Source organism: Pelodiscus sinensis, chromosome 2, assembly GCF_052426305.1.
Source record: "Pelodiscus sinensis isolate ZL-2025 chromosome 2, ASM5242630v1, whole genome shotgun sequence".
Taxonomy (NCBI): domain Eukaryota; kingdom Metazoa; phylum Chordata; order Testudines; family Trionychidae; genus Pelodiscus; species Pelodiscus sinensis.
The window spans coordinates 207,927,094-207,947,489 of NC_143053.1; the positions used below are offsets into that span (position 1 = coordinate 207,927,094).

The following is a 20,396-nucleotide window of genomic DNA, read 5'->3' on the forward strand; positions in this document are numbered from 1 at the left end:
TTGGCAACTGACAGTTTACCTGCTTGTGTGTGAATATAAGTATGACCTTAACCTTATTATTTGAACATGATTTTGTCAGAGAGTGTGTATACCCATAAATACATGCATGTTCAGGGTGACTCGGTAGCACTTCAAAAATATTTTAAAAAACAGATGTTCAAATAAAGTTAAGATCTTACTCCATGGAGCATGGGGTCAGACTCAGCCCTGCAATGCAAGGAGATGCAGTTTGTATGCTCCTGCACCAGCAAACGCTGCTGCATACGGGGGGGTCACTCTATTCAAGCAGGGCCGGACAGAGGCATGGGCAAGCCGGGCAGCTGCCCAGGGTGCCAACCGATGAGGGGCACCTGAAAGGAGCGTGCGGCGTCCCTTACAGCTTCCATCAGGAGCCGCGCGCCCGGCTCCCGCAGCACCAGCCCCGCAGCGTCGGCCAGCAGCACCCTTCCCCCCCAGGGCTGCGGGGCCCTACATGGCCTGGCGCGTGCGCCAGCAATGCTGGCCAGGTCAGGCTGGGCAGCGCATGCGCCGTGCACTCTGGGGGGGTGGGCCCGCGCATGATAGAGAGACAGCAGCATTGGGTAACAGGCAGCTCCCTGGGAGTGGGGCCGGGAGCGCACTGGCTGCCAGCCCCACCTTCAGGGACTATCGATTAGTCGTGCAACCGCTAAATTTTCATGTGTTTACACAATTATTCAATTTCATGATATCTTACATCCCTAGCTGCAGTTTTGATTGCAGGATATCGGACAAGTGTATTTCTGTAAACCAAAGTCAGATGGCTGAGCAGGCTCAGCTGAAATTCTTTAAACATAATTGCTGTCTAGTCAGAGAGCAAGATGGACTATTTCAGATTAAAGGGTTTTTGTTTGAAAGCAACTGAATCTGGAGAAGCTCACATGTACCTTTACTCCACTGTGTAGTTTCTCATGACACTGAACTTTAGAATAGGCTTGTCACCTGATGACTTTGTTGTATCACTGTGTGATTTGATGCACATTGTCCTAAGGACATTTTGCATTATGCTTTTCTTCAGTGAAGGAATAACTGTTGAACAACCTTTTAGCAAAGCCCCAAGTAATAAACTAAAAGAGAAAGGCTTATGTTGTATAGCTAAAAATGTCCTTCTTTATTTCCAAAGAATTGTACATTTTGCTGTGAAAGGTATTTTTTCCCCTTTCTGTTTATAATCCTGAATTTGTTTCATGTTCTCCTCCCACCATTCCTCACTTCCCTGTCTGAACTCAGCGGTTTATGCAGATCTTGTCAATATTTCTGTGAGAAGCATATGGAAAGATCTGGATCAAAAAATAATCTGTTGCATTCTGCACAGGTCTGGTGGGAGAGAAGCAGGCTTCCCTTTATTAGTATAGTCAGAAAATAATGTCATTTTAAACAAATCAGTTTTAGCTGAATATGATTGAATATGTTTATATAAAATGGGTGTGCATTGCTCTAGACCATACATTCTGTGGATCAGCAAAACAGCAGCCTCAAGAACATGTGGCTTCATACGAGGCATGAGTATATGGGGGACAAATAGCCCTAACAAGGACCAAAAGGAATCAGATCCACTTGTATGAACAAATGGCTTGATTCCATACAAAGCTTCTAGTACAACAAGTATTATTAACTTCCTTTGAGGCTTTGCAAGTGAGCCTGTTTCTTATTTTAACGTCAAGTTGCAATTTTCTGATTCACTCCTTGACAGTTCTTAATGATAATTTCTGCTTCTTTTTTTGGCTAATGAAAAAAGGAAGAGAGGGGAAATGAATGCAGTGCCAGTCAGCCTAACTATTTCATAATATGTTTTAGTTTCTAAGTTTATTTTCTGCAGGTGTAGGTGGAATTGTAAAGCGTAATGTTACCATGTACAACTGCAGAGGGGAATATTCTTAGCGTTATTAAACCAATTAATGTTCATTCTCCATTGCTACCTTTATGCTTTAGCTGTTTTTATGCATGACAGTAAATATTTAAGTTCAGCCCAGTTCAGAGCAGTATTTTGATGAAAGTTTGTAAATTTGAAATTTGTGCTTGAAATTGCTACTGCAGAAGATTTATATTTTAAGAATTTATTGACTTAACGATCAAATCCTACTCGCTCTCTCTCTCTCTGGCCAATATTCTCAAAGCAAGCTTCTGATTTTACTTGCATGAACCAAGTTAGTTCAGTCCCAAAGTACAAGAAACTGAAAAATCCTTGGTTCCCTGCCATCTGTATTTTGACAGAGAGAAACTTCCATCTGTCTCTTGAAGAAGATGGTGTTGAAGTAACATCTTGTCTTACTTTTTTAGGGTGAGTCTACACTTGCAGCAGGGGGTCTGATTCTCAGCTTGGGAAGACAGTCATATGCTCGCTGTAATCAAGTTGTGTTGCTAACGATAGCATGGCCAAAACGGTGTGAACAGCAGTAGGGCTAGCCACACCAAGTACATGCCTAGGGAACTTGATGGGCATGGACTTGGGGCAATTAGTCCCTCCCCATCTTGTGCTGACTTGGCTACATTCTATTTTTAGCATTCTAACTTGGTCAGAGCAGTGGTGTGTCTCCTCGAGCTGCAAATCGCACCCCCATTTCCAAGGGTTGATATATCTTTGCTTGAGGGATGGCAGGACAAAGAAACAGTTTACTTTAAAAATATCCCAGTTGCTGTTCTGCATATCAGCACAGAAGCAATAGGTCCCATCACCAGCAAATCTTTGTTCAAAAGCCACTTGGGGCTGGCTGATCTCCTCCCTTTATGGGAGGAAGGGGAAGCCACGTGAAAATGTATAATTCATCAGGGAAGCATGCTACTGAGCCTCTCTTTCCTCATGCCTCTCAACCTTCAGAAGCCCAACTGCTCAAATTCAGCACACATAATTGGTGTCCCTGAGATTTCATGGGAGGAAATGGGACAGCTTCGGGGGTGGGGAGCATGGAACATGCTTATTTCTGTTCTGGTACATGACACGGGTCACTAGTTCTCCTCCACGGCTTCCATTTTCCAATGGGAGGAAGGTTATGTACAAATGATTGAGGGAGCACTGAACTCCTGTGAGACGCTTGTTTCCATGAGGAGACACCAGCATGGGTAGGAAGGCCATCCTATTGGGCAGTTTTTTCTGCCCCTCCCCAGAAGATCTGTTGGATCTGGGTATTGCAAGGTGTACCTGAAAACTCCTCCCTATTGAGACAGGAATGTGACACAAACTCTGCAAAGTGAAGCTCCAGTGGTTTTTTCACCATGAGGAGACAATTGGGGACTTTTCACTTTGTGGAATGAGGCCCACATCTTACCACTGGCATTTGTGTTTGTTTGGAGATGGCATCTGTAAGCAAATAGATACAGCCCTTTCTTCTTTCATAAACAAGTATCAGAGGGGTAGCCGTGTTAGTCTGAATCTGCAAAAGCGACGAGGAGTCCTGTGGCACCTTATAGACTAACTGAAGTGTAGGAGCATAAGCTTTCGTGGGCAAAGACCCACTTTGTCAGATGCATGTGACATGCATCTGACGAAGTGGGTCTTTGCCCACGAAAGCTTATGCTCCTACTCTTCAGTTAGTCTATAAGGTGCCACAGGACTCCTCGTCGCTTTTTCATAAACAAGAAGTCCTGATTTGCTAAGGTGCCTTTATGCCACTCTTGCTGCATACAGGCCCTCCCACACAAGAGTATCATCTGTGCAGGCCTTTCCCCTCCTCCAGCAGGCAGAGCACTAGGCTGTGTTTAGACTACAAGATGTTATAGGAAAAAAGGTACGCAAATTGCACTCTGCAATTTGTGTACCATTTTCCGATTGTTTTTTTGAAAGAGGCTTTTTCGAAATGTAGCCCATCTACACTGGGCCTAATTTCAGAAAAACTTCCTCTTTTGGAAGAGCCGTTCTTTCTCATAGAATGAGGAGGACAGGGCTTCTGAAAAAGCACCTCTGCTCTTCTGGGGGGAAAAAAGGCAAGCAGAAGAGCAGACGCATTCCCTGGATGTGGCAGAGTTTTTTCCGGGATGTATCCCAGAAAACCGGTAGTGTAGACATAGCCCCCCGTAGTGTGAGGTACAATGCTGTTTAAGGCCCCTGTTGGAATATCAGAGAAAGTGTGTATCTTTTTAGACTGTAAATGTTCTGGAACATGGATTGTTTGTAGTATTTTTATACAGTTCCCTGCACAATAGAGCTCAGATCCTGATTGGGGCATTTGGGAAGTGCCATCATATATTTCCTACTAATAATAAGGTTATTCTCTGCTTCCCATGTCCCATAGGCATCTTTAATTGATTCTGGAGTAAAGGCTACTGAAAGCCAAATTTTCCCCCCTAATTCTTATCCCATTTTTAAGAACAGAGTTACTGGTAATTGGGCCCAGAAAATTTGAGCTTGTTTTCATTTTTTCTTATATCCATTTTTTTGTTGATTAAAGATAAAAGAGAACAGTTTAAAACTTATGTCTGTGGGGCTTTATTTTTACTATAATTACTCTTGAGGAATTAAGTCACTCTGCCATTGCACTTGTGAGTGACTTTTCTCACTTGTGTCATAGATTTCGCCGCCAGCTCTCCGAACCTTGCAATTCTTTCCCGCCTTTGCCAGCAATGCCAAGGGAAGGACGCCCAATATACCAACGCCAGATGTCTGAGCCAAACATCCCTTTCCCGCCTCAAGGTTTTAAGCAGGAGTATCATGATCCAGTTTATGAACACAATGCCATGGTTGGCAATGCAGCCAATCAAAATTTCCCCGGTCCTCTGATGATTAAACAGGAACCTAGAGATTTTGCATATGATTCAGGTAGGTAAGATTTTTTTTTTCTTTAATTCTGTGGGATAAAATAATAAAGCCAAATTTGGGTTAGAGCAAATGGTGTTTATTCTCAGTAATGTTTAGATACATCTGAATTCAAACTTGCTTCTTGAAATTATTGGATAGGGCTTTTAAACCCCTTTAGTTGGTTTAAGCTTGGCAAAGTAGCCTCTTCGGATGATTAACATTGGTAAAGCACTGTAGAGAACCTTGCAGTGCAATTGCTTGGTCATGTTTGGTCTGTAGAGGTCATGTTGGTCATGTTTGGTCTATAGAGGACTTGAGTTTATGGAGCTCAATGTGAAAAACAGAGAGAAACTGAGGTGTTCAAGCTTAGGTGGGATATGCTATAGGGAATCACACATTCAAAAATGGTCTCTAAATTTGTGCTCTCAATTTTATGAGCACATTCCTTTATATCTGCTAAAAACATAGGGGCCTGATTCTCCTGCTGCTTATGCTCCTATATATTGAGAGTAACTCCATTGAAATCTAATGGGGTTTACACTGAAGTAAAAACAAGCAAGAGAGATGAATTAAGAAAATCAGTGCTGACTCCTCAACTTGTGTGTAACTGTTGTTTTGTGGAAGCCCATAACCTGCAGATGGCAATTTGCTGATACAGAAGATACTGGATGCTATTATTAGTCATGTTTAGTATATAGGGATCAACCACAAATGGGGCCTGTTGTGCCAGGTGCTGGATAAAGTAGCAGGAAGTCCTAGGGATGTTAGATATCATGTAATTGAATAGTCGTGTAACTGCAGGAAATCTTAGCAGTTACACGACTATTCAGTAATCCCTGAGGGCAGGTGGCAGCAAATGCTCTCCTGACCCCACTGCCGGTGAGCCCCCTGCTACTCAGTGCTGCTGCTTTTGTATCAGAAGCAGCAGCATGGGAGTGGCAGGTAGAGCTGGAGGGAGACAGGCAGCACTGCAGAGATGACGCTGGTGGGAACTGGCTTTTAAGCCGGCTCCTCCCAGCACCAGCTCCTGCCTGCCCCCCACACCTCTGTAGGAGGCAGCAAGTTGGGGTCAGACAGGTCTGTGAATTGGCATGCGAGGAGAGCCTGCTTGAAAGCCAGCTCCCTCTATCAGGGCAGCAGCACGGGGGAGGAGGGAGTCAGGTGGATCCAGTGCTTGTGAAAAGCTGGCTTTTAAGCTAGCTCCTCATGAACACTGGCTCCTGCTCCCCCCTCACTTGCTACCTCTGATACAGAGGCTGCAAGGTGGGGGGAATGCATGTAGTCAACAAGATTAGCCGATTAGCCTAGGCTTATTCATTAATCATGTAGTCATCTACATGATGACATCCCTAGAAAGTCCCTGCTCCAGAGAGCTTACAGGTGGAATCAGTGGTCTCCAAATTTTTTTTTATGTCTCCCCCTTACCCATAATGGAACTTGTCTGTGCCCACCCTAGGAGCCATGGTCAGGAACTGAACCACAGCTGGGGCCGGGGTTGGAAACTGGGGTCAGGAGTGGAGCCCCGGCTGGGGCTGGGGCTGGGATGGAGCAAAGCTGAGGGCAGAGCGGGTGGCGATCCTTTTCCCACCCTTCTCTGGGAGCTGTCCTGGGCCCTATTGTGACCCCCCTGAATGTTCTTTCATGCCCCAGTTGCATCCCACATCTTGTCGACCACTGTTCTAAATGGACAAGATTGACACTGGGTGGGGGAAGGGTGGAAAACAAGCAAAGTGAACAATGTGCAGACATCGTGTTAGTGCCAGGATTTTGGTTTTTTGATGGGGGTGAGTGGGGATGGGATTTATTTAGGAAGGGATTAGCTGAACTTGAAAGACAAGAGAAGAAACTTTGAAAGGGACAGCGCAGGTACAAAGAGGAGGAGGGGAGGAATGTCTGAGGGACAGGTGTGGAGAAATCATGAGATGAGGTAGCTGAGGGCTAGAGCAAGCAATCAACCAACACAAGGCAGAGAATCCGTATTCAAAACTAAAAAATGTTGTCAGTGTCCCTCCATCCCATTTAAGGTGCTTTTGCTGGATCTGGTCTGTAACTGATTCCTTCTGGCATTTTTTCCCCAAAGATCACATAGCTGAGAGGGAAGACACCATGTGGATACCAGTGCATCCTGGGGTGATGGGGGTGGAGTGTTTCCCACACAGCTCTTTGTTGGAACACTCCGGGATGTGGGGTGAAGAGTGGCCCTGGCTGGGACCTATTTTACTTCCTTCCTCCCCTAGTGCAGCCATTCTTGCTTAAGCATTTTCTGCAGCTTCTCCTGCCAGCTTCAGTATCTGGCCAGCTCCTCCCTGTGGTTTCTGTCCCAAAGGCAACATGGAGGCTGAGTTGAAAGCACTTTGCAAGTTCAGCTCATAATACATTATTTTGTATTTCCAGTCCAAATGACAACTCATTATTAATGTCTTCTCCACAGATCCACGCAGCTGACTGAGCGTGTTTTCATAGCCGAATCATTATAGTGTCCTTGTTTTTAATTATCCGATGTTAGAACACAAAAATTTAGAATGTAGGGCCGTCTTTTCCTTTTTGTGTTTGTGACAGGTAGAAGACCAGGTGGAAACAAAGCTGAAAGTCCTGTAGTCTATTTTTAATTTATTTTAGGTGCTGAGGTACAGTGAATCTGAGGTGCAATGTAGAAATGGGCTTGAACTACAAAGGGTCACATCTAGCGATGAACTTTTCCATAATTGAGGGGGTTGCTGAGATCCCTGATTTAGGTTTTGATGTTCCTCTGTTCTTAATCTGCACTGTTAACATAGCCGAGGATAGTAGAGAACTTCACAAATCCCTTACAGTCTTCAAAAGCGCTGTTCTTCGTCCTACCAAATTAAAGGGTAAAAAAATCTTTATGTACGTATGTTCCGTATTTGGCAAGGGAAAAGGATTTTCTTAAAGCTTCTCCATTATTTTAAATCTGAAGCAGTGTCAATATTCATTTCTGTTCCATATTTTCTTTTTTTTTTTCTTCAGAGCTAAAAGTTTAAATTTAACCCGAAAGAAAGATGTGCAATCTTTTACCTCTTTTTTTCCCTGCCAGTGACAGAAATCTTCCATGTTAAAGTAATGACATTCAAGCAAAGTTGTTGTTTCGTTTGTAGATGAATAATTATAGTTTTAAAAAATGTAATAGCTATGTAACCAGTGGTCATGAAAAATTAATCTCTTGGTATCAGAAAGTATTTTTATTGGCCCTAGAATCACTGCATTTAAGTTGACACATCTGTACACTCCATAAATTGCAGTCAACAACTGTGGTCTGTTGATATTTTGTCTTGCTGCCATCTGTTCTCTAGAAACCATCATTTTCCATCTTTGCTAAGAGTACATTAAATAACCCCTTAGGAAACATAATGTATTGTCACTGAATCGTTGATTTCATTTTTCACCTATGGATGTTGAGGGGGACAAATGCCATAATGGAAAATCTTTTTTGTTTGATATTTCCTTGTAGCTCAAACAAGAATACTGAACCGTATTTACAAAGTTCATTGCAATTCACTGAAGATGTTCCTTTTGGGATGTTTTTAAAGGGGCCTCATAAAAGTTCATTGCTTTTGTGCACTATTCTTTTATATGTTGTGGAAATCTGGTGAATTAAAAGCATTATTATGGAATGATTATATCTCTATTAAAACATGACATTAATTATGACATGGGAAATGGCAGATCAATTAGTTGTAATTATAATTGCAGGTATGCAATTTCTATTGCAGAATGTTTGAGATAATGGAAAGAGGAGGAAAAAAGAAAAATGTCAACAGAGCAGAAGCTCTTCCCCGTACAGTTTCTCATATATGCAGCAGAAAATAAAGTCTAAATCTTCACATAACAGGTGTATATAATATTGAACATTTATTCAGCACCCTTTTACTTAAGGGGGAACATTCTTAGCTGATACACGTCACGGTTCCATTGAAGTCAAAGAAGCTCTGACAATTTTGCTATGACAGTTTATATTTGCTGAGGGTATGTCTACGCTAGCCCCCTAGTTTGAACTAAGGAGACTAATGAGAGCGACTGAAATTGCAAATGAAGCACGGGATTTAAATATCCCGCGCTTCATCAGCATGTTCCCGGGTGGTCGCCATTTTGGAAATTGACTAGCCCAGAGTAACTGCCCGTGTCTACACGCGGCAGTGAAATGGGAGTTCGAAGTAACCCTTTAAGTCGAATTAGCTGTTAAACCTCATTGCAGGGGTAGTAACAGCTAATTCGAGTTAAGGAGTTACTTCGAACTCCTGTTTCACTGCCGCATGTAGACGCGGGCAGTTACTCCGGTCTAGTCAATTTCCAAAAATGGCGACCGCCCGGGAACATGCCAATGAAGTGCGGGATATTTAAATCCCACGCTTCATTTGCAATTTCAGTCGCCCTCATTAGCCTCCCTAGTTCAAACTAGCGGGCTTGTATAGACATACCCTGAGACTCTACCCCAACATGCTTTAGAAGCTCTCTCTCTCTCTCTCTATATATATATATATATATAAAGTACCTCAATGGCCTCTGATGTGTTTGTCACTTTTAAAAAAACCAAGCTTGTATATATAAGCACTCAAATGTAGATGAAGGAATCTAACAGCAGATGCTCGCGTTTACCTCATTTTTTCTAGGTAGTTTCCATCAAAGCCTGATCCTATTCTGAGTTTATGAAATATGACAACAGCATAGCCTAAGTGGTTATGCCAAGAGCTATACTGAATGTGACCACAATTGTGCATATGTAAGTGTGCAGTATTAAATATCTGCTTTTAAAATGACTGTTCACTATGCTAGAGAATTGTGCAAAGGAAATATATAAGCACGGTTCATTCTGCCAACCTGCCTACTACACTAATGCCATAAAGTACGTGTTATTAAGGTTGCTGGCACTTCCCCTCCTAAAACAGTGCTTTTATTTCTTCATAGTTTTGCCAAACTTTAACTGTTTAGATTGCAATTTTCAATGGGTGTCTTTGTTAGGATGAATGTTTCATCTAAATGAGCTGCAATTTTCAGCTAAAACACTTTTGCCATTTCAGAGGAAGAAAGCTAGTAAAATATGTTGTTTTGGTCGCATTTAAAAAACAAACACCTCACACACTTTTATTTAAAAATCTCTGCTGTAGAGCAGGGAGTTGCAATTGGATCTTTGTGTGAGGGATGTGTCTTTGTCATCCCAGTGAAAATATGCCCAAAGGTGACAAAGCTGTATGCTTTTGAAAAGCTACAGTTTGTAGCTCAATGAAGACATCTCAGATTTTAGCAGCTAAATTCCTCAAAGATTCTGTTAGCACAGAGTAGAGCAGACAAATGTCATGATGCTTTGCGGGGAGGGAAGAGGACTCAGACTGGCTGGGCAAAAGAATTAAGAGAAGAAGCCATGGGCACGCTGAAATAGGTATCCTGGATAGGGATGTTAGTGAGTAGTCGACTGCTCGACTGCCCGATAAGCATAACCACCTCATAAGCTTATCGGGCAGTCGGGTGGAGTACTTGACAATTCACTTCCCTCGTCCCTCGCTGCCTGTGTCTGAGAGGCAGCAATGGGAAGGGGAGGAGAACAGGAGCTGGTGCTAGGGGGAGCCAGCTTAAAAGCCGATTTCCCCCCCCAGCAACATCTCCACAGTGCTGCCCTGCCACCCGCCCCCCTCCTCCCCCACTGCTTCTATCAGTGGCAGCAAGGGGGAAATAGGGTGTTCATGGCGGCCAGGGCTGGCCACAGCCAGGGGCTGCTGTTGGAGCAAACTCTTCCTGTGTCCAGCCCTGGCTGCCATGAACAGGGCTCCTGGATTCATCGTGAACTGGGACCAAGCAGTCCTGACTCACACTGGTCCAGGATTCTGCACCTCTGAATTTTAAATATAGGAAGAGTCCAGGAGCTCTCACTATATTTAAAATGCAGAGCTGCAGTGCAGGTGGTTCCCAGAGCTACTCAGTCCTGACTCCAGCCAGTTCTGGGAACTTACCCCACTGCAGCTCTGATGAGCAGACCCTTATCGACTAATTGTGTAGTTGACACTGTTCCCTCTAAGATTCACTCCTCTCGTGGTTGGAAAGTTTTGGCTTGTGCACCAATATTAAGGTCGTGTGCGCTGGTTTGGATGGGAGCCACAGTGGCACCCAATTTATTAACATGCACACGTTCCCAGCTGCCAGAGCAGACATCCCTCCACACCTCCACTACGCAGCAGGTCCCTGCCCCGGCCACCGGAACAGGCCCCGGCCACCGGAACAGGCCCCGGCCACCGGAATAGGCCCTGGCCACCGAAGCAGGCCTTTCCACCCCTCCGCCCCAGCAGTTCTCTCAGCATGCCATCTCAACCGGCCCTATGCTCTGGAGCAGCCTCTCACCACACGAGTGCTGCTGCGCGGATCTCCAGAGGAGGTGGGCAGGAGAAGAATTCTTTGTGAGTGGCCACGCAGGCACTCACCTTAGCAGGAACATTAGTAGTCGATACAATTTGTATCGACTACATGATGAGCCAGATAACCGCAATTTTAACATCCTTAATCCTGATTCATGAGTATTGGGACTGGGAGCCAGTGGGGACAGGAGGTGAGGTTGGGCAGGGACATTGTAGGGGAGGGAGAGGATGGTCTGGGGAAAGAGGGGACTGAGACTGGCATGAGAAGTTTGTAGGTTAGAGACTGGGACAGGTTAAGTGAGGCGACAAAGAGCCAGAGCTCGATCAGCTATTGGAGTAGAATAGTTAGAAGGTGGCACCAGGGACAGTCTTAATTCTGACATGCCCTGACTTGAGTGCTTGGCTTTACAACCTTAATGTTTTTAGCATAGTTTTTTATTGCAGGTTGCTAGTTATATGTGTGTGCTTAAAGTCAGAGTGGAAGCAAAATAAAACTTTTTAGAATTCCAGCAAAAAGTGGACTTTTGTCGACAAAACAATACCAGCGTCTACACTACCGCGGAGTTCTGTCGACATAACGTCGACAGAACTCCGCGGTTTTGTCGACGCTGGTATACCTCATTTTACGAGGCATAACACTTTCTGTCGACAGAACTCTGTCGACAGAAGGTGTTATTGCCTGTAACACTGCGTCCAGACTACGGAGTTCTGTCGACAAAGCGGCTTGCTTTGTCGACAGAACTCCATGTGTCTGGACGCAAATTGTCGACGGAAGTTTTGTCGACAGTATCTGTCGACAAAACTTCCGTCTACAAAACGCGGTAGTCTAGACGTACCCTAAGTTACACCTCATTGAATCATTCTAAACAATTCCATGGTATTAACATACCATCTCTAAATCTTGGTAGGAAGTTTGCATGCATTCTCTTTATCTGTGTGTCTAGTTTATTGAAATCCTCTAGTTCTTAATTTTGGTTTTCTTCAAATTGCTGTGATTTCCCTCCTTCTGTTATTACCCTGCTCACAACTGTTTGCAATATTTTCTGCCTCATCTTATCAATGTTTCATAAAGAGGAACTAACATTTTCTTAGTGTATGATGTATGCTTCTGAATGTGTAGCTCAAAATTATGTGCTTTTTGTCTCCATACTGTTGTGCAACAACACACATCATTTTCAGTTCAATATCATAGCTATGGGTGAAAGGCGGGCTCCAGTGAAGTTTTCCTAGCCAGTATTTCACCCTATATATTTACCAGCATTGCTTCTTTTTTTCCCCAGTATCTTCCTGGAATAGATGAACATGGTTAAAATATCTGACACTTTTGCTTCAGGAGCTTGTCTTTGTTGAATTGCTTAAGTAAATGCATGTGGATTTAATTCTCGTGCTTAAATGCTCTGTGTAGAAATTGCTCCTAAATCAGCCAGTGCACATATCCTCAGTCGGATGTGTACAGCAATGGAAAACAATGTGATGACCTAAGTGAGGGGCAGGAAATACTTGGACTTGTTTGTAGGTCATTATTAAAGCAGCAAGTTTAACGTCTCATTTGCTTTCTGGGCATCAATTTTCCTCGACATATTTGCTATTTCTGTCTGAAAAAGGCTAGGAGCTAATCCATCTAAGTTATTTCTACTTTCCCTTTATAAAATAAGGAAAACCTCAATAACACATTTATCTCCTGTGTGCAGCAAAATATCAAATGTATATTTTTCATTTCAAAGCAGACAACAAAAATCTAAAAAGTTGTCCCCCGGCTGCAGTTTTTCAGAGAAATGGATAAATATCTTCTAAATCTACAGTTACAGTAAGTGGCACTGGCTAATGATTTGATTTGAGAATTGAGAGCACAGTCTGGATTTACTCTTTGTGCATTAACGCAGGTCAGATGGACACAGGCTGCATTTTAAATCAGTAATGGAAGGCTGAAGCCCGTCTTAAACCAATCACATCAGCCTTACCGAAGACTGATTGATCCCTAGGGGCTGAACCCTGTGAGCACAGCTTTTATATGAATGGACTCTATATAGCCTGAAGTTTCATTCATAAAATGGATGCTGGGGGGGTAGAGAGGAGGAAACAAACTCTGGAATGTCCATTTATATAGAACTAAAGGGTGTAGTGTTCCATCAGCTGCTGCTTTTGCCAGTTGACTTGAAGTAATGATTAATGCTCATTGGCCCTGCTTGCATGTAACTTGACACCATTTATGGCTTTGGTGTGTTTCTAATGTATAGTGAATGAGAAGGCTACATTCTCAAATCAGAAACATAAACAGGAACTGGTTGGTCTGAATTCCATTCAAATATGTCACTTCAGCCATGCAGTGTTTGTCCAACTTAGATTTTACAGGCAGGGGATAAGGCGGGGGAGAAAAAGAAACACAGACATTTTTTGCAGTGAGCTCACTAGAGAGAGAGAGAAATCCATTTTGCTTTTCAGTTGAACTTAAAGGGGAAAGTTATGCTTCAACTCAAAACAAATGTTAAATTTAGTGAAACTTAGTGGAAGTGGAAATGAATAACTGATTTTAAAATATCCTCTAAAACACTTCTGATGTATAAAGTTGCCCAGGAAGGCTGTTGTTTTAACGTGTATTTTCAGAGACCAGATGTCATGATGTTGTCATAGTGAAGCCCTATTTCACTATAGAAACCAAAGTTGGTGCATTTCATAGGAGAAAGGAAGCTGTTTGTTTATATGGTTTTTTTAAAAAAAAGCCCTATTTTTGCTTAGGTGTAAATGGCTGGGACTAAATCTGATTCTAGCTCCTAGTTTTTGTCAGGGATTATAGGTAGGAATTAACCTTACCATGGTTACCTTGAGGAAGATTTTTTGAAGTGTCATAATAGTGTTTCTTTAATACTGGAATGCAGGTTGAAAATAATTATTCAAATTTAGAGCCATGGAAAAAAGAAGGGGAAATGAGCCTTTCTCTGAGCCTTCTTCAGACAGTTCTGGATTCTGTGAGTTCTGGATTCTGTGAGTTCTGCGTGCAGAATTAAGTCTTACTCCCCCTGATCCTATTCATAGCACCATGGTGGTCACCTTGCAAATAGTTGTCTCTGTGCTTACCTTTACACATGAGAGTAGTTCCATTGAATGCTGTGGGTTTGTGTGGAGGCGTTTTCAGGACTAGCATAGAAGTGAAATTCCTGGACAGACAAGGTACAGATTGGTGTGATGCCATCCGGAGAGGGGGAAAAAGCTCACTCTGCCATTACCACCTATGTAATGAGGAGTGGAAAAAAATATTCATGATGTTTTCCACGTGGTGTGTTTTCATTTTCCAGAAAACTAAATTGCATTATAAATATTTTAACGACAAGTCACCATAAATAGTGAAATTAGATTTTTTTGAAGGAGCAAATATATTACTTACTTGCTATCTAATAATGCTACTAGAAATGCAGAAGTTCTCATTTAAAAAAATTACTCTGTTCTCTTGTGCTGTATCTTTGCCCAAGTCAAACAGTGTGGGGTTTATGCTCTGTAGTAGAATTGTCCGATGAAATCGGTCTACGTGGCTTTAAATGAACGTTTTAGAGTGAACCTTCAGTCATTTGTCTGAATTGCAATATGTCTACATTTTGGGTTGAATCCTGGCCCTATTCAAATCCCAGTTATGCATGTGCAGGGATCTTTCCTAAAAGAACTGGGGTCCACGTGTATATATCTTGTTTGCAGAATCTGTTTCTTAAACAGCACTCTGGAAGTGCTGTACATCTGATAAGATAGAACACCAAAGCCTTATACATTTGTGGTGTGCAAAGGTCTCAAAAAGCAAGGGTGATTTAGGTGTATTTCCGCTGGAGTAGTTGCATTCTATCTATCTAAAAATTCCCCTTGTGGTTTCAGCTGATTATTGTATTCTTCCTTGTCTCACATGCTAAACTGATGATGGGCTTAGTTGCTGTATAAAACACATGTAACGTTTTATCCTGGAGCTGGCTGCATTTTAGTGGTGGATCTAATGACCTCGGTGCACAGGCAAAAGATCAATTTAAATTTTAAGTGCTCCTGGTTCAGTATACATGATAAATGCTATGTGCACATAAATTATTGTTTTATTAAAATGAGAAGCCATTTAGATTGGGAGTCCTAAAATATAACCTGTCCAATTGCATTTTCTTTAAAAACTTGCATTGGGTCTTGAGCCTAGAAAAAAAAGGTAAGCAAGATTCTATTGATTTTTTTCTTTATTTCTTGCCCACTTATGAGACCAGTGGGCATAGCAGAGGGACTAAATGTGTATGTATGTATTTGGGAAAATGCATATTTGGCATATTGAGTCACTGTGATAAAAATCTGGGATTTGATCTAAATCATAGCCCTTGTTTTAAGAGTCTGATGGATTTATATTTAAGGACCAAAAGGACAGTTCAAAAGGAAATATCAGCTCAAGTTAAATGATTGGCTGTTTCTCTAGCCAAACCCCTGGAAGTTCAAGTGATTAGCTCCCATTCTTAGTGTCCTATCCAGTCCAGTTTCTTCCAGGAAAGCTAGAACCACAGGTTTCTAACAGAACTATCATTTTGTCCCAGAAACCCATTTATTCTGTGATGGGTACTAAAGTCATTCAGGGCTAGATTGAAATTTTTTAGCCTGCCCTCCCTAAGGGAAGGTATAAAGGTGACCAAAGAATGGAGCATGTGTGCATGTAGGAGACCAGAGAACGAATTGTGATTTGAATTGCCAGTTCTTTCTCAGCCTCCTTCAGGACTCAGTGATTCAAAAGGGCCCGGGACTCTCAGGTCACTGCTGCTGCTAGCCCTGGATCCTTTACATTGCTACTGGAGCACCGTGCTGCACTCTCCAGGCAGCGCTTAGAGCTGTCCCTGGCCCCAGCTCTTCTGGGAGCCTCCCACCTTGTCCAGGGCCCTGACAAAGCTGTTGGCTCCCCTGTGGGCAAGTAAACCTTACTTTCCTGATCTCACAGTCTGAGAAATGGCCATCAAGAGTGACTTGTCACTCCCCTTGTGTCTGAGAGTCTCTGAGGTTGCAAAAGATGAATATGAAAGTTGTGCTAAACAAGCAAGGATGTCATCTTATGCCTATTTGAATATCAAATCTGGATTCCAGTATGAGCTGCTCAGTTAGGACCTGACCTCATTCCCCACTGGAGTTAGGAGTTGATTTCCCTGTTTTCAGTGGGAGGAGAATTGGGATCTTGCTTTGTACTTCTTGATGAAGGCACAGTGTGTATATCAAGTTTCTCCTCTGCGTTCCCTGAAGAGCAGGAACTGCTGCAGTCTGTATGAAAATATCACTCACTGAGGGCGGAGGCAGAGGGAATGATGTCAGGACAAGATGAAATACATTTAAAGATAAATCTTCTGTTGCTCTTCGGGAAAGGGGTGACCAACATGACCACAGAGTATTCCAGGTTAATAGCACACTTACTAGTGTTCAATGTAAGCAGTGTGCTTGTGTGGCCACTCAGGAGAGAACCAGAGGCTTCCCAGCTGATTAGCAGGGCATCCACAGCTAGATGTTTTGTTTCTGTTGGTGGTACACATTTGCACATGCCTCGGTTCACATAAAATGTATTCCGCACCTGGATGGAAAAAATTCCACATATAGATGGAAAAGATTAGAGGGGACATTGCTACTTACGCATCCTTACTTTTTCATTGGACTCTGCCCTTTGTAAGGCACTATAATTGTATAATATGATCTAAGAATGTGACATATATGTGCTGCATAGCAAAAACCCAGGCATGTGAATGTTAATACCGTAAGCTCCTAAAAGATCCATAGGTGATACAAGTTCACTTCATTTACTTGCATTGTGTCCTGAAAGTAGCTCCATGCCTTTGCTCTATTGTGCTTATGTTCCTGAGACCATAGTTTAACAAGAAGAAAATAAACAATTGCTCTGCCGTTTCTGCTCTAAAATGTTTGCTTTTGAAGTAACTCCGCTTAGCTAGTTAAAATACTTCTGAGTCTTAGTCAAGCATTTAGCACAATTTAAAACTACAATGTTAAATTTCATTGGTTGGATTTTTTATTAGATAAGTAGAAATGAAAGCAGCAGGCAATTTAATTAGCAGTAATTTTTCTGGGCAAGTCATTACTTTGATGAACTTCAGAGCATTGTTTATGGCTCCTAATTAACCATGTTAGTCATTTGATTGAATAATCACTTTGGAAATGTTTCTACAATTTGATTAGAGTCTGACCCACTCTGATAGTCATAAATTAACTGATAGCACTTTAGAATAACAAGACTTTAGTTACTTTATGAGGAATTGACTCTTCAATAGTATATTTTTCAGTCCTCTATGGAGTATTTAATCTTCGGGTTAAGTTGCATTTAAATAACGTTGGTATAAACAAGACTTGTCTTAGAAAGTCTCCAGATGTTAATTAAGCAAGGTTGGCTAAAAACACAACTTTGTCGATAGACACATGCCTAACTCCCTTGTGCTGTCATTTTGCAAGAGCTAGCATCATGAGTTGCAGGTAGGTTTTGCTGCCAGTATTAGTGAAATTTTACCTCTGTTAACAAATTAACAACTGTTTCAGTTCTCAAGCTTCCTCTTTTTACATAGATTTTTTTTTCCATTCACTTACAATCTAATTTGTTTGGTAACCCAAGTGATTTTTTTGAACTATAGCTTGCCGCTTTGATTTCTGGTGTACAAAATTACACTTGACCTGTCTGAACATTGAATCACTGATTCCTGTTATTACTCAGAATAGTTGTAAAAGATGCTTGAAATACTAGAGCCCAATGAGACTAATTTGGAATGCTTGATAGTGAAAACAAGTAATAAAGAAGGGATGGGGCTTTCAGACAGTTAGAAGAAACTCTTATTACTATCCTGTGCTAGGCTTGCTTTTGGGAATTCAGTGTAAAACCTCATTTTCTTATCCTGCCAAGTCCTTGACACTCATCCTCAGTCAGTGAACAGTGAAATTTAGAATTGCATTCTGAAAAGAGATTGTAGGCAATGTTGGAAGAATAATGTTTGTCTCTCCTGACCTCTCTTTGCATCTCTTTCAGAGTCATGTGTTCTTGGTAACAGATTGAATGGCTTAGGGTAGGAGTTTTTCACAAGATCAAGTAGACTCTCTTTAGTAAGACTTTTGGTATTCAATAAGCCCTGGTCTACACTAGGACCTTATTTCGAAATACCACCCCCTAGTTCGAACTTATAAGCAGTGCATCCACACTTCTAAGCCCATTATTTTGAAATAATGGACCTAAGGATTTGAACTCTGTACTGCTACTTTTCACCAGGAGTTACGCTAATTCTGAACTAGTAATTTTGAAATAAAGGGACGTTCTGGTGCTGCTAATTTGAACTAATTACTCTCCAGTGCTTCTTGGGGCTCTATGTCCGAGGTAGCACATCCACATTAACGGAGCCTGCCTTGGACTAATTTTGAGGTTTCTCCATAGTGTGGACACACTATTTTGAATTTGTCCAATTGGGAGTTAAGTCAAATTTAGTAATTTCAAAATAGTTTCCTAGTGCAGACATGGCCTGAGTGGATTAAAAAAATATACTGGCAGGACAACCATATTTGGTTTCATTTTGTTTGCATGGGGTGTAACTATTTAGGGATAGAGCTAGGTGTGGGGAAAATACAAAGACAGATGTCTGCGCAGAGCATGCCATTTTAATTAATATTGTTTGGTTTTCTTGTTCTTCTTCCATGCCTAAAGAAACTGCGGCAACATAGACCATAGAAATGATGACTTCCACATACATTTGTAATGTCTTGAAAGTGAAAGTATCTTAACACAGTGGTTTTCAATCATGGGTATTCAAACTCTCGGGGGAACGCAGAGATCTTTCATGGAGTATATCAGTTCACCTAGATATTTGCCTAGTTTTATAACAGGTGACATAAAAAGCACTAGCCAAGTCAGTACAAATTAAAATTTCTTAACAACAGTGACTTGTTTTATTTATTTTCCAATTGATTTATTTTACAGTAACATGGCAAACATTAGAAAGTAAGCAGTTTTTCAGTAATGGGGTGTTGTGGCACTTTCATGGTTTTATTTATGATTTTGTAAGCAAGTAGCTTGTAAGTGAGGGGAAACTTGGGGGAACACAGGACAAATCAGACTCCTGAAAGGACACTGTAGTAGTCTGGAAAGGCTGAGAGTCCCTGGAAAGGCTGAAGTTGTAACAGTTAGGCTTCGTCTAGACTAAAAGCCTCTTTCAAAAGAGAGCGTCTAGACTGCAACCACTTCTTTCGAAAAAGTGAGCCGCTTTTTCGAAAGAGAGCACCCAGGCAGTCTGGATGTTCTCTTTCGAAAAAGCACAGTTTGCATTACATAGCGCCTTTTTTTGAAAGAGCACTTTCGAAAAAAGGCGTTCTTCCTCGTAAAATGAGGTTTTCTGCAGTCAAAAAAATGCCACATTATTTCGATTTACTTTTGGAAGAATGCAGCAGCAGTATAGATGAAGGGGAAGTTTTTTCGAAAAAAGGCCACTTTTTTTTCAAAAAAAACCCCAAAAACCCTGTAGTCTAGACACACCCTTAGAGGAAATGTTTTTAAACTTTCAGATCTTTGAACTCAGGTTCTAAGAGTAGTACCTTGTCAAGACTTCACTTGGCATTCCCTGAAGTAATTATGCCATATTTTGTGGTTTATTATTCTCTTCTACGATTGGCAAGCTATTGATTTAAATCAGTATTATGTGAATCTGGTTACCAAAAGACCGAGATCTGTAAGTGGGGGGTTTAAAAATTAATTCTGACTTGTGTATTTTTGTCTGTAATCACCCTGAAGTGTGATTGTCATGGGAGGTGACCTTTAACAAGGTTAATTATGATAAAAATTTGAGTTCAAGTGCCTGTGTTAGACAAGATCAATGTTCCACACATTATGGTTTTCTCTTTTGCCATGCTTTATGCGTGCTGCTCTGAAATGCTAACTGTGTGTTGACAGGTTCCCCCTCGCTGTGACTTATGTCCCTTTGTGTTACTCTTCTATCTGCAGCCTGTCTCATTGATAACCTGCACACTTTCAATTCCAGACAGTCTTTTGACTAGAGTTGTCTTCTTCTTTCAGAAGTGCCTAGCTGCCATTCCATTTACATGAGGCAAGAAGGTTTCCTGGCTCACCCAAACAGAACAGAAGTTAAGTTTTCTATTTCATGTCACTTTTGTACAAGAGAAACTTCCGGAGGTGGGGAGGGGGGTTAGTGGAGAACTTTGAACATAATGTGATGAATGACTATGCTACAGGTTGGACATCTCTAGCCTCGCACCTCGGGACCTGAGTGGTCCTGAAGGAGGGATTTTGCCAGACCGGGGAG

The 20,396-nt window shown here is 42.0% G+C and overlaps 1 protein-coding gene across 4 annotated transcripts in view; it reads left to right on the top strand.

Annotated features, from left to right (window-relative positions):
• The window catches only part of ETV1 (ETS variant transcription factor 1), an 81,208-nt gene that overhangs the window by 45,998 nt on the left and 14,814 nt on the right, over positions 1-20,396 (top strand). For all 4 annotated transcript variants that reach the window (XM_075922294.2, XM_075922295.2, XM_089776681.1 and 1 more), the window contains 2 exons: positions 4,524-4,771; positions 20,150-20,216. In XM_075922294.2, the coding sequence (XP_075778409.1) occupies positions 4,524-4,771; positions 20,150-20,216 (315 nt within the window). The remainder of the gene's footprint in view (positions 1-4,523; positions 4,772-20,149; positions 20,217-20,396) is intronic.